At 43.8% G+C, this 14,166-nt stretch overlaps 1 protein-coding gene across 1 annotated transcript in view; it reads right to left on the reverse strand.

Moving 5' to 3' along the window:
• Positions 1-3,289: 3,289 nt before the first annotated feature.
• gpm6ab (glycoprotein M6Ab) overlaps positions 3,290-14,166 on the reverse strand; it is a 61,355-nt gene continuing 50,478 nt past the window's right edge. Inside the window, exons 3-7 of the mRNA XM_072678577.1 lie at positions 11,644-11,800; positions 9,947-10,100; positions 9,148-9,224; positions 8,281-8,346; positions 3,290-3,643 (exon numbers count right to left, since the gene is read on the reverse strand). Of these exons, the coding sequence (XP_072534678.1) occupies positions 3,491-3,643; positions 8,281-8,346; positions 9,148-9,224; positions 9,947-10,100; positions 11,644-11,800 (607 nt within the window). The 3' untranslated portion in view covers positions 3,290-3,490. The remainder of the gene's footprint in view (positions 3,644-8,280; positions 8,347-9,147; positions 9,225-9,946; positions 10,101-11,643; positions 11,801-14,166) is intronic.

Below are 14,166 nucleotides of genomic sequence, written 5' to 3' on the forward strand. Positions count from 1 at the left end.
ACTACGCGCTTCACAGCTTAACGAACGGTTTGAGACGAAGCACCGATGCTGCAGCTTCACGAGATACTTAGAGCAGCTAGCAGACATTGTCGGAAAGTTAGGCCAAGCTACAGTAGTAGAACAGCAGTAAGAAGTCACTTTAAGGTACTGTGTTGAAATCCCTGGCACTCCCTACCAATCAAGAATTTGCTGGAAAAGAATCTGTACATTATTTTTTTTCTGTTCTGTTTTTAATGCTGCTGCAAGACGCTAAGGTCTGGCAGCCGTGAAAAGTTTACCTGTAAAATTATACAAAGTTTGGTCACTGTTTGGTTTTGGAAGGTTAAAATGAAGACGAAGGCTTGTGGAGTTCTGTTTGAGAACGTTGAGAACGAAACATGGTACGTTAAAGGGAACCCTGACTGTTGAGACTGTTAATGTATGCGTAGTGTTAAATAAACACACGGCCAAAAAACAACAACAATTAAAATACCATCACTAGTGGCGTAGCGTAGTTGATAACACTATCCTTAATAAGGGAGATTAGGGTTCAGTTGCCTGGCCAGGCAAGTACACCACTCTTCACTAATAAGTGCTTGGGTAAAACTCCTAACTAACTCCTAAATCCATGCGTGACATGATTCAGAGTCACTCTGGATAAGAGCGATGCCAAAAACACAATTTTCTTGGCCAATTCCATATATATATATATATATATATATATATATATATATATATATATATATATATATATATATATATACTGCTTAAAAAGAATAAAGGGAACACTTAAACAACACAATATAACTCCAAGTAAATCAAACTTCTGTGAAATCAACTGTCCACTTAATTTCAATTAAATCAATTTCACATGCTGATGTGCAAATGGAATAGACAACAGGTGGAAATTATTGGCAATTAGCAAGACACACTCAATAAAGGAGTGGTTCTGCAGCTTTCTGGCTGATGTTTGGATCACTTTTGAATATTGATGGTGCTTTCACACTCGTGGAAGCATGAGATGGACTCTACAACCCACACAAGTGGCTCAGGTAGTGCAGCTCATCCAGGATGGCACATCAATGCGAGCTGTGGCAAGAAGGTTTGCTGTGTCTGTCAGCGTAGTGTCCAGAGGCTGGAGGCGCTACCAGGAGACAGGCCAGTACACCAGGAGATGTGGAGGAGGCCGTAGGAGGGCAACAACCCAGCAACCCCCGCTGCCTCCGCCTTTGTGCAAGGAGGAACAGGAGGAGCACTGCCAGAGCCCTGCAAAATGACCTCCAGCAGGCCACAAATGTGCATGTGTCTGCACAAACGGTTAGAAACCAACTCCATGAGGATGGTATGAGGGCCTGACGTCCACAGATGGGGGTTGTGCTCACAGTCCAACACTGTTCAGGACGCTTGGCATTTGCCAGAGAACACCAGGATTGGCAAATTCGCCACTGGCAAGTTCACACTGAGCACATGTGACAGACATGACAGAGTCTGGAGACGCTGTCGTCCTTCAGCATGACCGGTTTGGCAGTGGGTCAGTAATGGTGTGGGGTGGCATTTCTTTGGAGGGCCGCACAGCTCTCCATGTGTTCGCCAGAGGTAGCCTGACTGCCATTAGGTACCGAGATGAGATCCTCAGACCCCTTGTGAGACCATATGCTGGTGCGGTTGGCCCTGGGTTTTTCCTAATGCAGGACAATGCTAGACCTCATGTGGCTGGAGTGTGTCAGCAGTTCCTGCAAGATGAAAGCATTGAAGCTATGGACTGTCCCGCCTGTTTCCCAGACCTGAATCCGATTGAGTGCATCTGGGACATCATGTCTCGCTCCATCCACCAACGTCACTTTGCACCACAGACTGTCCAGGAGTTGGAGGATGCTTTAGTCCAGGTCTGGAAGGAGATCCCTCAGGAGACCATCCGCCACCTCATCAGGAGCATGCCCAGGCGTTATAGGCACATGGAGGCCACACACAATACTGAGCCTCATTTTGACTTGTTTTAAGGACATTACATTAAAGTTGGATCAGCCTGTAGTGTGTTTTTCCACTTTAATTTTGTGTGTGACTCCAAATCCAGGCCTCCATTGGTTAATAAATTAGATTTCTATTGATGATTTTTGTGTGATTTTGTTGTCAGCACATTCAACTTTGTACAGAACAAAGTATTCATTGAGAATAGTTAATTCATTCAGATCTAGGATGTGTTATTTGAGTGTTCCCTTTATTTTTTTGAGCAGTGTATATATATATATATATATATATATATATATATATATATATATATATATATATATATATATATATATACAGCACTTTTGGATTTTACTGTTTATTGATCTCACTGCTGAGAAGATGTGCAGGGTAACACAACTCCATTGAACTTTTATATAATGCTTCGCCAAGACATACTAGCATTTGGTCCCTGTTGGAGGGACGTCCAGACAGGTTAACTGCCCTCCTGATGGCTGTACTGAAGCCCGGTGAAGATTTAGGATGAATGCTGTAAGCCAGCAAGAATACACAAACAACACAGGGAGCCATTTTGGTCACAGCCATGGTGTATGTGTAGTTGTGTGGCTGTGTATTAGTAACCAGCACAGAAACTGTAAAATTATACTGGTAACCCACCGGCTGATTGCTGATTGGTTCTATGAATTACACCAAGTAAGAACCAAACATGCATTTCTGTTATTACGCAGTTTGAACAGTGCAGGACGGCTGTACCAACAGAAATGCTACAAAAAAGGTCATATTTTACGTTACTATTTGAATTTACTTACATTGACTCTTCGTGTAAATTGATCGTTTTAGACATTTTTTCCAAACTAGTTGAGGGATTTTTGTTGTTGTTTTTTTAATAATAAATAAAGTATTTATCTTGGATTTTACAGCGTGTTTTAATAGTACTGAGCGTCTATGCCATATTAATGATTCCATGTGTTAACAGTCAGGTTCCCTTTAAAAAAACTGTGGAATTGACAAAAAAATAAAGTGTCAAGATAGCTAAAGGTGGCACCTGATGCATGGTTTAAAGACACAGGGGTCACTCTTTTCATGTGCTGTTGGGGCGTGAGGCCTGTGTCTGAAAAGAGCTCGGAAAAACACTGGAAAAAGGAGGTAGAGGACGAGAGAGAACGAACGCAAACAACAGCGACGGCATTAAAATGCGGTGGAAATATGGGTAGTCAGAGATGTTGCCATGGGGCCAATCACCACTCCCCTTGACCGACATTCTGCGTCACACCCGTAAGCAAAAAAAAAAAGAAAGAAGTTTATTTAACCCCTATTTAACCCCACCCTCGCCCCCACCCCACCTCCGACACCCACCCTGATTCCCTAATCCTGCAACTCAAAGTCAATTGAAAAGAGTAAATCACGCATGTTTACATATGTCAACGTGTTCCTTTGTGTTCTTCAGGGAAGGGAAGGGCATGCTTGGATTTGTATGTCTGTGTCTGTGTGTTTTCGTGTGCAAGTGTGTGTATAAGTGTGTGTTTGTGTGTGTGTGTGTGGTTTATGTGTAGGCGTTAAGGCGCTCTTTGGAGCGGGTGGAGTGGATATCATGTAGCTCCTGCTCCTCCTTGGTCTTGATGTCTTCGTACTTCTGCATCCTGCAAGCGTCCTTCACGTAGGCCCAGTTTGCTGACAGCACCATCAGGTAGTGCACCTGCAGGAAGACAGCCGTGCCAGGGAGGGAGACGTGTTAGTGAAGGAACGCACAGCAGTTATTCGTCTCAAATGGGAAAGGTTTAGCTTATTAAAACCCCAAACGCTCAGGACACAACACACAGGGATTAAATGGAAAGGTGGTGGACTTCTCCCTCGGTGTGACGAATGGACGAATGGTTAGCTGGCTAATCATCAATCCTCAGATTAACCCACTACATGGCTAGACAGGTAGCTTGCATAGTTAACGGAGCTAGCTAGGCTACAGAAATGGATATTCCGCAATGCAGTGCACGTACCAACTAGCTAGAAAGTAACTGGACTTAGTATGCTAGCTGATCATCAAGGCCGAGATTAGCCGATGCAGTGTACCTCTTGGTACCAATGTGCACTGCATTGGCTAATCTCGGTCTCGATGATCAGCTAGCATACTAAGTCCAGTTCTCTAGGCTAGCTAGCTAGAAATGTAGCTAACAGACCTACTGTAGCTAGATAGCCTACAGAAATGGATAGAATACAGGGAGCAGGTTGGACCTAATGTGGACCTTATTAGGTTAGGCTTCTAAATTAACGTTAAGTGGGGGGGCGGGGGGTTCTGGGATTTAACCCTCATTTGTTTTCTTTGTTAGCATGAAGTGTTTAATTAATAAGCACATTAAACAACACAAAAAGATGTGTTTCCAGGGTTGAAAACAATAGGGTTGAGTTTTTCTGGTGTTTTTTTTTTTTTTTATCAAATTAGTATACGCTAATTTTTAATCAATAATATGTGTCAAATATAGATTTTGAGGAACCATTTTTTTATACTTTTCGTAGACTTAAGTAATAAACTTAAAGTAATGTCGCAAAATTTAAAAAACTCTGCTTCGATCTTGGCCAGCATTATGGTATGTTTGCATTGCTGTTTGATGATGGTTTAGCAAGTCCACTAGCATGACCAACATGACTGAGTCTGTCAACCAGTATGACTTTTCAACCCCCTTAAAAAAAACTGGAGAGGATATGTAAGGTGTGATATGTTAAATAGATGAACGTTTTAATAGAGTGGGTCTATTAGGTTAATATTAAGTGTCTGAAACCTCGACTGTTACTTTACATTTACAGTATATTTGTAAATGCCACTAGGACATACATGACAACCCAATGAACAAACCACCCTGGAATCAGGTTGTCTTCATATCAGTAAAAGATTGGATTGATGGGAAGAGACTACACAATCAAAGCTCTGTCAACCGATTGGTCAATAAATGGGACGTCTGAATACTAATGAGCCTTAATTTAGTGCTTATAACTTCATACAGCTCCATAATGCTGATTGGTGGCTACTGACCGCAACATCAGCTTGTATTATTGAAGGGAATCCTTAATCTATTCAGGTTCGGACACCAGAAAACTGGTAGGTGTTCAGGTCTATCCAACCCAATTTAACCCTTGTGCTTTAAATCTCACCACTCCGCCCAGTCAGCCATTATAAACCATTAATCACACACTGATCACCACAAAAGGAAACACAAGCTCAAACTCCAGGACGGTTAGTTTTAGTTCGAGGGTTTCCTCACACACTGCTCAGTGGGTTATCTTGCTCTATCTCTTGCTCAGGCAGGATAGAGGGGACGGGTGGGTGTGTAATATAGTGTTTTAATGAAGCCAATTAAAGAGGAGGGGGAGGGGGGTTAGATTAGAACTGGATAAATGTCCGTTTTCTTTGTTTCATGGCCAATGGAGACGGGTCCCAGGGCTCCACAGATGGCTCCCCCGGCCGGAGTGTGCATGCGAGCTGAGGGAACGTGGAGTTTTGGGCCCCGTGCCGGAGCGTCAGAAGCGTGTGCAGTATTTCCCCAGGCTCTGAGTCATGAGCGTGGAGTAATTACGGATGAGGACGGACACGGACGCCACCTGTTGCATGAGCACCCACATCACAGACACACAGCACAGGGAGAGAGGAGTCCTGTCATTCTCATGGCACCCAAAAATAATCATGCAACACTCACTACAGTCACTGAGCACTTTATTAGGAACACCGTAGGAACCACCGTAGGGAGGTCAGTAGAGAATGGCCAGACTGGAATGGCTGTCCCCCAGTTTGGGGCAGTCCAGTATAGGTGGCAGGTCATTTTGTGTGGCTGGTCCCTCTCTCTGAAACTCCTGACCTTCACCTATTCGCTCCTGCACCTCTTCTTCTAGCAGTTGTAGCAATTGTAAACATTTAGGACACCCAACGTATAAAGATACACTAAATGGACATAAGTATTGGGACACCTGCTCCTTCATTTACTGTTCTTCTGAAATCAGGGCCTGATCCTGCTTTTGTTGGAGTGACTGTCTTTACTGTCCAGGGAGGAAGAAGACTTTCTACTAGAATTGGGAGGACAATTGCTGTGAGGATTTGATTGCATTCAGCGACAAGAGAGTTGTGGGTGAGGTCAGGATGTTGGATGATAATCACTACCCCACCTCATCATCCCCAACTGCCCAACTCATCCCAAAATGATCCCAAAGGTACTAGATGGAGCTCCACCACACATCATTCCAGAGAACCCAGTTCCTCCACTGCTCCACAGCTCAATGCTGGGGGGCTATATACATACCCCTCTAGTATAACGTTCATGGCAGACAACTGCTCCCTGGGCACTATGGTGTTGGTGAGTGCGTTCTCACTGCCCATAGTCATTAGTCTGAGAGACGGGGAGTGTGTTTTTACTGCCACAGATGAGGTGATGTGGAGGTTGAAGTCCACTGTAGTGCTGTTCAGTGACCAAAGAGGAGGATCCTAATCTCTTAATCTAATCTTTAATTAATTAGTTTCTAATGACAGTGCAGTAGTGTAGTGCACAGCTGTGGGAATAGGTGATGTCAGTCAGTCAGATTTTTAGAATCTGTTTCAGAACTGTTGCTTTCAAACCTCAAGGATCATCACTGTAATGTCTCTGTTCACCACTAGGTGTCAGGCTTTTACTACAAATCCTGCCCCAGCAGAGAGTGCAGCGATGGTCTTAAGGAAGGCATGATGTAATTATATAATTAAAAGACCACAGAGCAGAAAGCTTGGAGCTGCAGGTGGTGTGTGTTCGGTTCCTGCACCACAAAAACGTCCATCCAGCACCTATGCTGTGAGCAAAACGATTGATCATTACTATTGATTATTAATTTGTAACGCTGATGTTTGAGCTACATTTTTTTAAAAGAGGCAGTGATTTTACACACACACACACACACACACACACACACACACACCTCAATACATACTATAGTGATCGGAAAATACATAAATCTAATCATCGGCTTTGTTTAATCTTGATTTGAAGGGGAAGGAAGATGCGTTTCCTCATGAGACGATTCCTCACTTCACCGCCGATCCCTCCTCTCCTCAGCTCTCCTCCTTTCCCAGGCACTTCTCTCCTCAGCTCTCCTCTGTTTCCATGGCAACAGCACCCCATGCATTCTCAATGCTGAGCATTCCTCTTACTCTTTCGCTGTCACCTTTTCCCTCTTTCAGCTTCTCCCATCTACCTCTCCCTCTCTCTCTACCCCCCCCCCCAGTCTCTCTCAGTCTCCCTCGCCCATTCATCATTCATTAAAAGCCTCCTGTGTTTAAAGGTAATCATCGGGGTTTAATCTGCCCGCCGTTTGCCGTGTCTGTGCTGAACGCTGCTCCGTGATCTGCACCTGATCACAGAAGCTCTCTCTGTCACTGTGTGAAAGTGTGTGAGGTTCACAGGCCAGCTGTGCTTTTCTCCTCCTCCTCGCTTTCACATCCCTGCTACTATCTGTGTGTACACAGCAGCGCTTTATCAGAGGTGATAATTACAACGGAGCCAACCACACAATACACACACCATCACAACAGAGAGAGAGGAGGGGGGGGGTCAAAAAAGAGATGGAGATGGAGAGAGAGATAAACGAGAGAGAGAGAGAGAGAGAGAGAGATGAAGAAAGAGAGATGAAGAGAGAGAGAGAGAGAGAAAGAAACCCAGAGAGAGAGAGAAAGCGATGAAGAGAGAGAAAGCGCATAAGAGAGAGAGAGAGAGGGAGGGAGAAAAAGGAAAAACAAGAGACTGAGAGAGAGAGGGAGCAAGAGAGAGAGAGAGAGAGAGAGAGGGAGAGAGAAAGCGATGAAGAGAGAGAAAGCGCATAAGAGAGAGAGAGAGAGGGAGGGAGAAAAAGGAAAAACAAGAGACTGAGAGAGAGAGAGAGAAAGAGTGACCCTGAAAGAGAAAATGAAAAGCAAGAGCAAGAGAGAAAGGCAAAACGAGAGAGAGAGAGAGAGAGAGAGAGAGAGAAAGCGATGAAGAAAGAGAGAGAGAGAGAGAGAGAGAGAGAAAGAAACCCAGAGAGAGAGAGAGGGAGAGAGAAAGCGATGAAGAGAGAGAGAGAGAGAGAGAGAGAGAGAGAGAAAGAAACCCAGAGAGAGAGAGAGGGAGAGAGAAAGCGATGAAGAGAGAGAAAGCGCATAAGAGAGAGAGAGAGAGGGAGGGAGAAAAAGGAAAAACAAGAGACTGAGAGAGAGAGAGAAAGAGTGACCCTGAAAGAGAAAATGAAAAGCAAGAGCAAGAGAGAAAGGCAAAACGAGAGATGGAAAGAGAGCAAGAAGAGAGAGAGTGACCGAGAGAGAGAGAGAGAGAGAATAAAATAGCTCACCATGGCGATGACGGCTGCTCCTGCCCCCGCCAGAGCACACACAAACAAGTGGAACGTCAGGTCCAGCTGGAGGAGGAGACCAAAAAAACTCACATACAGAAGCCTGAAATACTCTGTCCAACAAAACACACTCACAGTCCTCCCAGTAATCACAGCCAGCCCACCCGGCCCACTCGGCCCACCAGCCTGCAGAAACCTGAGAACATCTACAGAGCTGAAGATTATACAATCAACCTGAGCCTCATTCTGCACACCAGTGGCAACCAGTGAATAAACATAAAGTCAGTGGTCAGTGAGAGTGTCTACCTGTAATTAACTCTATATAACATTAGAATAAACCAAATAAACATAAAGTCAGTGGGAAAAAGCTGACAAATTATTTTGACTACAGAAATTTTATCTAATTAAATATCGGCTAGAAAAACCTTCAGAACAGATGGATCTGATTACTTTTAATAAAGTTGATGAATTTATTAACAGTAATTTAAAAATTGTCAAAAAGTTTGTCTTTCTCTTCTCTTTCTGATTTTTTTTAAAGCATTGTTTCACTTAGCACTGGTCCTTCTTTATGTCCCCCTGTGCTGTAGTTATCACCCCTGGCCTGCGCTGCATATCACAGCAGACAGTGCTAATAGAGGAATCCCCACTATGGTGAGTGATTGGAGGCGTGAAAGCAGTAAAGGGCGGAGAAGACACTGCCGGAGAGGCATAAAAGCAGTGAATGGGACTCTAACGGAGCCCCACAGATGGAGCAAGAAATATGGCTCCCTCCGCCCTTACAGCACCCAGAGACCGACTGCGGGACCTGACTGAATTCAGATAAAGGCCGTCAGTGGAGATGAAAGGAGTCCGGTGCTGCCCACTGACCTCGTTAGACTCGCACATCTTGAAGAACTTCTCCGTACCCGTGCAAACTTTCTTCTCCTCACTGGTGGTCACGATTCCTGAGAGCAGATCCAGAAAAACATGTGATTAATCAGAGTTTATGGAGCGTGGTAGGAGTACAGCGGCATTACGGTTCTTGTGTAGAACAACAGTATCGACCCGTTAAAGAACCCATTCCGCCTGCTCATTCAGCCTATAGCAGCTTAGTGATGATAATGACATTCAGCATGGACTGCTTTTTGAATAAAGAACAATACAGCCAATCAGAACAGAGCTCACTAACATATACACTTTATGGACAAAAGTATTGGGACACCTGCTTATCCATTGTTTCTTCTGAAATCAAGGCTATTAAAAAGAGCTGATCCTGCTTTTGTTGGAGTAACTGTCTCTACTGTCCTTTCTGCTAGATTTTGGAGCAGCATTGCTGTGAGGGTTTGATTGCATTCAGCAACAAGAGCGTCATTAGTCTGGTCTGGATGTTAGATGACGATCACCACCCCACCTCATCCCCAACTCCCTAACTCTGTATCCCAAAAGTACTAAATGTAGCACTGCCATCATTTCAGAGATCATCGTTCTTCCACTGCTCCACAGCTCAAAGCTGGGGGGCTTTATACCCCTCTAGCCCACGCCTGGCATTATTGGCAGCATGGTGCCAGTAGGTTCATCTTTAGTCCTATTCTTTTGGCAATATTTCTCTAAGTTCTCTAAGACTAAACAAGCTGTGTATGTGTGCATTTGCACATCTGTGTTAGCAATGGGTTGTGGAGACACCCACCAAACTGGCGCAAATCGAAGCACAGGTTAGCCCCCTCCACCACAGTGGTGTTCTGGCAGGTGTTCCAGATGTTGAAGTACATGAAGACGGGCAGAGAGGTGAAAGCTGTGACCCCCAGCCAGGCCAGCATGAAGATATAGGTCAGCATGATGAACTGAGAGAGAGAGAGAGAGGAGGGGGGAGAGAGGTTTAATTAATTAGAGACACTTTCATTTTACAACACCTCAGCACTCTTCAACAGCGTCATTCCATTACGATCTGGGGCTCATAAACACAGCTGTCAATCAAGTGGAGTGAGCATCTCCTTGCGTGCAGTCTACAAGCTTCTCTAATGGCCTAAATGAACACAGGCCTCCATTTGTCAGCATATCAGATATCAGCTACAGTATTAATCAACAGTCAATTAAAGTATCGTATTGCAGTCCAGCCCAGAAGAGCTACTGAAAGTGGTGGTGGAGGTTCTCCATCCCTGTGTTCATCATTCAGCTGTGCTGGCTGGACTGGGGGGCGTCCAGGAGAAACCTGGAGGAACCAAGCTCTGTTCTTCAGACCAGCTCACCGACAAGATCTCACTACTTTCTTTCTTCAGAATGAGAAGCTCTTGTTTCTCCTTTATACTGGATTTATGTTCACCTGCTTTATCTGTTCTGATGAGATCTGGAGCTTCTACAGTAGAACCCTCTCACTGCTGAGAGACGTGACTTGTTTAGGTGCTTAAAATCTTTAGAGACTGTGGACTCCAACTTCCAACTGCTGGAGTGTGGTATGCTTGCCAAGCTAAGGACTGGAACCCCAGTCAGCTACAGACAAGCTTTAGAGAATGCTGTCAAAAACTCAACCCATTCGACCCAATGATAATTTTTTTTGTGTGTGTGAAAGGTCACACAGTTAGGGTTGAGTGATTGGTGATCCAAATTGAGGAGAAAATAAAGACTTAAAACCTTACTCTCAACAACTTCCAGCTGTTCAAGTCCAATTAAAATATTTCAACACAACTAATAGAACAAGTGTTTTCTCCAAATTCAACACACAATACCACTTTAAATGACGACTACAAAAATGTTCTATAGGGTTCAAGTCTGTGGCAACTGTGACAGCAACTCCAGAATCTTCCAGGACTTCTTCTGAAACCGAGCCTTGGTGGACTTTGAGGTATGCTTGGGATCATTGTCCTGTTGCAAGATCCAATGATACCCAAGCTTCAGCTTCCTCACAGAAGGCATGATGTTTTCTCCTTGGATTTCCTGATACTGGATTGAATCCATCTCGCCCTTTACACGCTGGAGTCCTCCCCTTGTTCTATTAGTTGCGTTGAGATATTTAAATTGGTCTTGTTTGATTGGTTTATTGCAAACAGTTGAAAATACATTGTACATTTTGCTAATTAACCTAATTTGCGATGGAGATTGAATCATTTCGGTTGTACACAGAAAACGGCGGATATCTCTAAAATTACTGAGAAATCTATACAGCATTTAAAAATTATTACTACTAAGAATGGCTTGTACAAAATTGATAATAAGATCAGAAACTTCTATAAATAGACATTTTTAGTATAATGTTTATCTATTAGTGACCTCTTTTTGTCACAAAAATCTCGAAATACTGAATAAAGAAATGAAACTGTCATTTGTAGGCGAGTTTCCATCAATCTTGGCTGTTTAAGTTATTAGGAAAGTAATTAAGGTATGTCTTACCCAGGCGCTGACGCAGCGGCCGCAGGTGGTGATTTTGAAGTCTCCGTATAGGTCGCGGATGGCGCCGGTGGTGAAGAAGCCCTCCACCATCAGCAGGATCCCGTAGACAAAAAATGCTGCAGCAATTCCATAGATAACGTACTTCAGGATGTCGATCCTAAAGAAGGGGAAGCAAGGAAACTTTACATTACACTGAATTACAGACCAGAAATCGACCAGCGACAAATCAGTAGAGTCCATTGTAATGAGATGTGCTTGTGCTAGTCACCCTATATACTGTATCCCGCCATATTCCAATATACAGTATACAGTATCACATCGAGATTTTTCTAAATTCCACTATAATTAGATGGTTCTGGTGTAAACCAAGGCATTCAGAGTTGGGTTTGGTGTGAAATGCTCCATTATAAAGAAAAAGATTATCTGAATAGCTGAATGACTGTAAAGGGATGTATTCACTGCTCACAAATTTGTCACGTAAAATTTTACCATTTAATGTTAAAATTAGTATTGAAAAAATTCGTGAGGGATTGCAAGCAGCGCGAATATGACCTCGACATGAGAAAAGATGGGCTGGCTGGCTCAACTTTATGCAAATTGCAGGCACCAGCCATGCCGCACTGACCAATCAGGCAAAAGCAAAAGTCTGTTGTCCATACATAACCAGCACATGCTTAGACAGTTCTGCCTGCACGACATGGACGTCAACCCAGGAGGCACAGGAACGTCTCCAGCTAATATAGACCACAGCAGCTGCTCTAGACCTCTTCTTTCTCCAGTGCATGGTGCAGCAAATTTAGAGCGTTTCATTTAATCAATGAAAAATTAAACAAAAAATATTACAAATTTTAATATCAGAAATATTAAAGTCAAAATGGCTTTCAATTTTAAAATCCATGACTTTTGGATTGACACGTTCCTTCACACGCCCCTTATGCCCTTCATGTCTCGTAGACCATACCAGAAAAGCTCCCTCACGTAAGTTAATCAGAAGTATTTCTAAAGAGTGTTTTAAAGGAGCTGGTTAGTGGTTGACTGTGATAGTCTAACACAGCCACTTTCACTCAGGTATGTCAGGTATGTTGTTAATGAGCTGATTTGATTGATCAGAAGCAACTAAATAGTAATGTAGTGAACATTAAATAGATACTTGAAATGTTTACTGCTGTCATAAATACTGTTAATGAAGCTACTGTAATGACAGTATTACCAGGTTTTACAACCAAATGGTTAAGAATACAGTGGCCGATGCCTCATTGGTGGTTTTGCATAATAATAAATTGGCTATAATTGTATTGTAGACCACCACTGTAAAGAACCAGGGCCTGTTCAATTCTCTATAACGCGTCATTTCACACAAGCCCACCCTGGACGACTTCATCTACATCGTACTGACTATATATTTGGTGGCGCTCCCCTTCATTAAAGTGTATAAAGATTAAACTAACTGTAGAACATTATGAGGACAAAAGTATCTGGACATCTGCTTGTTCCTTGTTTCTTTTGAAATCAGAAAGATAAAAACTGCCACTGCTCCACAGCTCAATGCTGGGGGGGGGCTTTTTATTGGGCCTGAAGGTTCATGTATAGAGTCCTGTTCTATTGGCAGTACCTCTGAGCTATCTGTGCAACTTAAAAGAGCTAAATGCATTTATTAGAAGGAGTGTCCACAAACATTTGGACGTATAGTTCGTGCACCACTTTTCAGTCTAGGTTTAAAGATAGCAGTGGGTGATACAGTGTCAGAAACCACATCACTGAAGTGAGGTGAGTGTATGATGGTCATATACCCCTCCACCCACTGTACACCGATTACCCGGATAACAGATCTGCTCCAAATCCAGGTATATTTAGTGCAGTGTTTGAATCTCACACTCCTGCATGTCAGTGTGTGGTGGTTAGTGGGTGAAGTGTAGATCAGTGTGGGACGAGTGACTAATGGAATCTCACAGCCTCAGGTTCTGCTGCTTCTGTGCCAACGACTGACACTTTCTGTCCATCCATCTATATCTCTCTCCCTGTCTGCCTGTCTGCCTCTCTGCTTGTATATCTGTACCACACCAGCTACCTCAGGAGGCAGGAAGACGCTGGAGGAAAGGTCGGAGATGCTCACACACAACTCCAGTCACTCTGCGTTTCAGCAGCATGCAGCAAAAACGAGCCAATTTTCAGGGCATCTGGAGCTTTCCAGCTCCCTACAGTCCACAGACTTTGTGGTCTTCTGTACTGACGTCTGCCGTCGTCACTGCCGGTGCCTCTCTATCTTCTCCAATCTCGGCTCAGGCCGAGCTGGCTCTCACTGATCCTAATGAAGATAAGATCTTCTTACCAGCTGATCTTAATCAGAGCTGGCCCCCGATAGAGAGAGAGAGAGAGAGAGAGAAGGTCACTTCCCCTCTGTTACGCTACAGTGTGGTCACCAGGACTGAACGTGAGGATGTGGACTCAGAAGGTGGCGCTCTGGAATGTGCCACTTAACTTCTGGTCCAGCTCACTAGTCTAGCATCTCTACTCGTTCCTTAT

This window comes from Salminus brasiliensis, chromosome 4 (genome assembly GCF_030463535.1).
Source record: "Salminus brasiliensis chromosome 4, fSalBra1.hap2, whole genome shotgun sequence".
Lineage (NCBI taxonomy): Eukaryota > Metazoa > Chordata > Actinopteri > Characiformes > Bryconidae > Salminus > Salminus brasiliensis.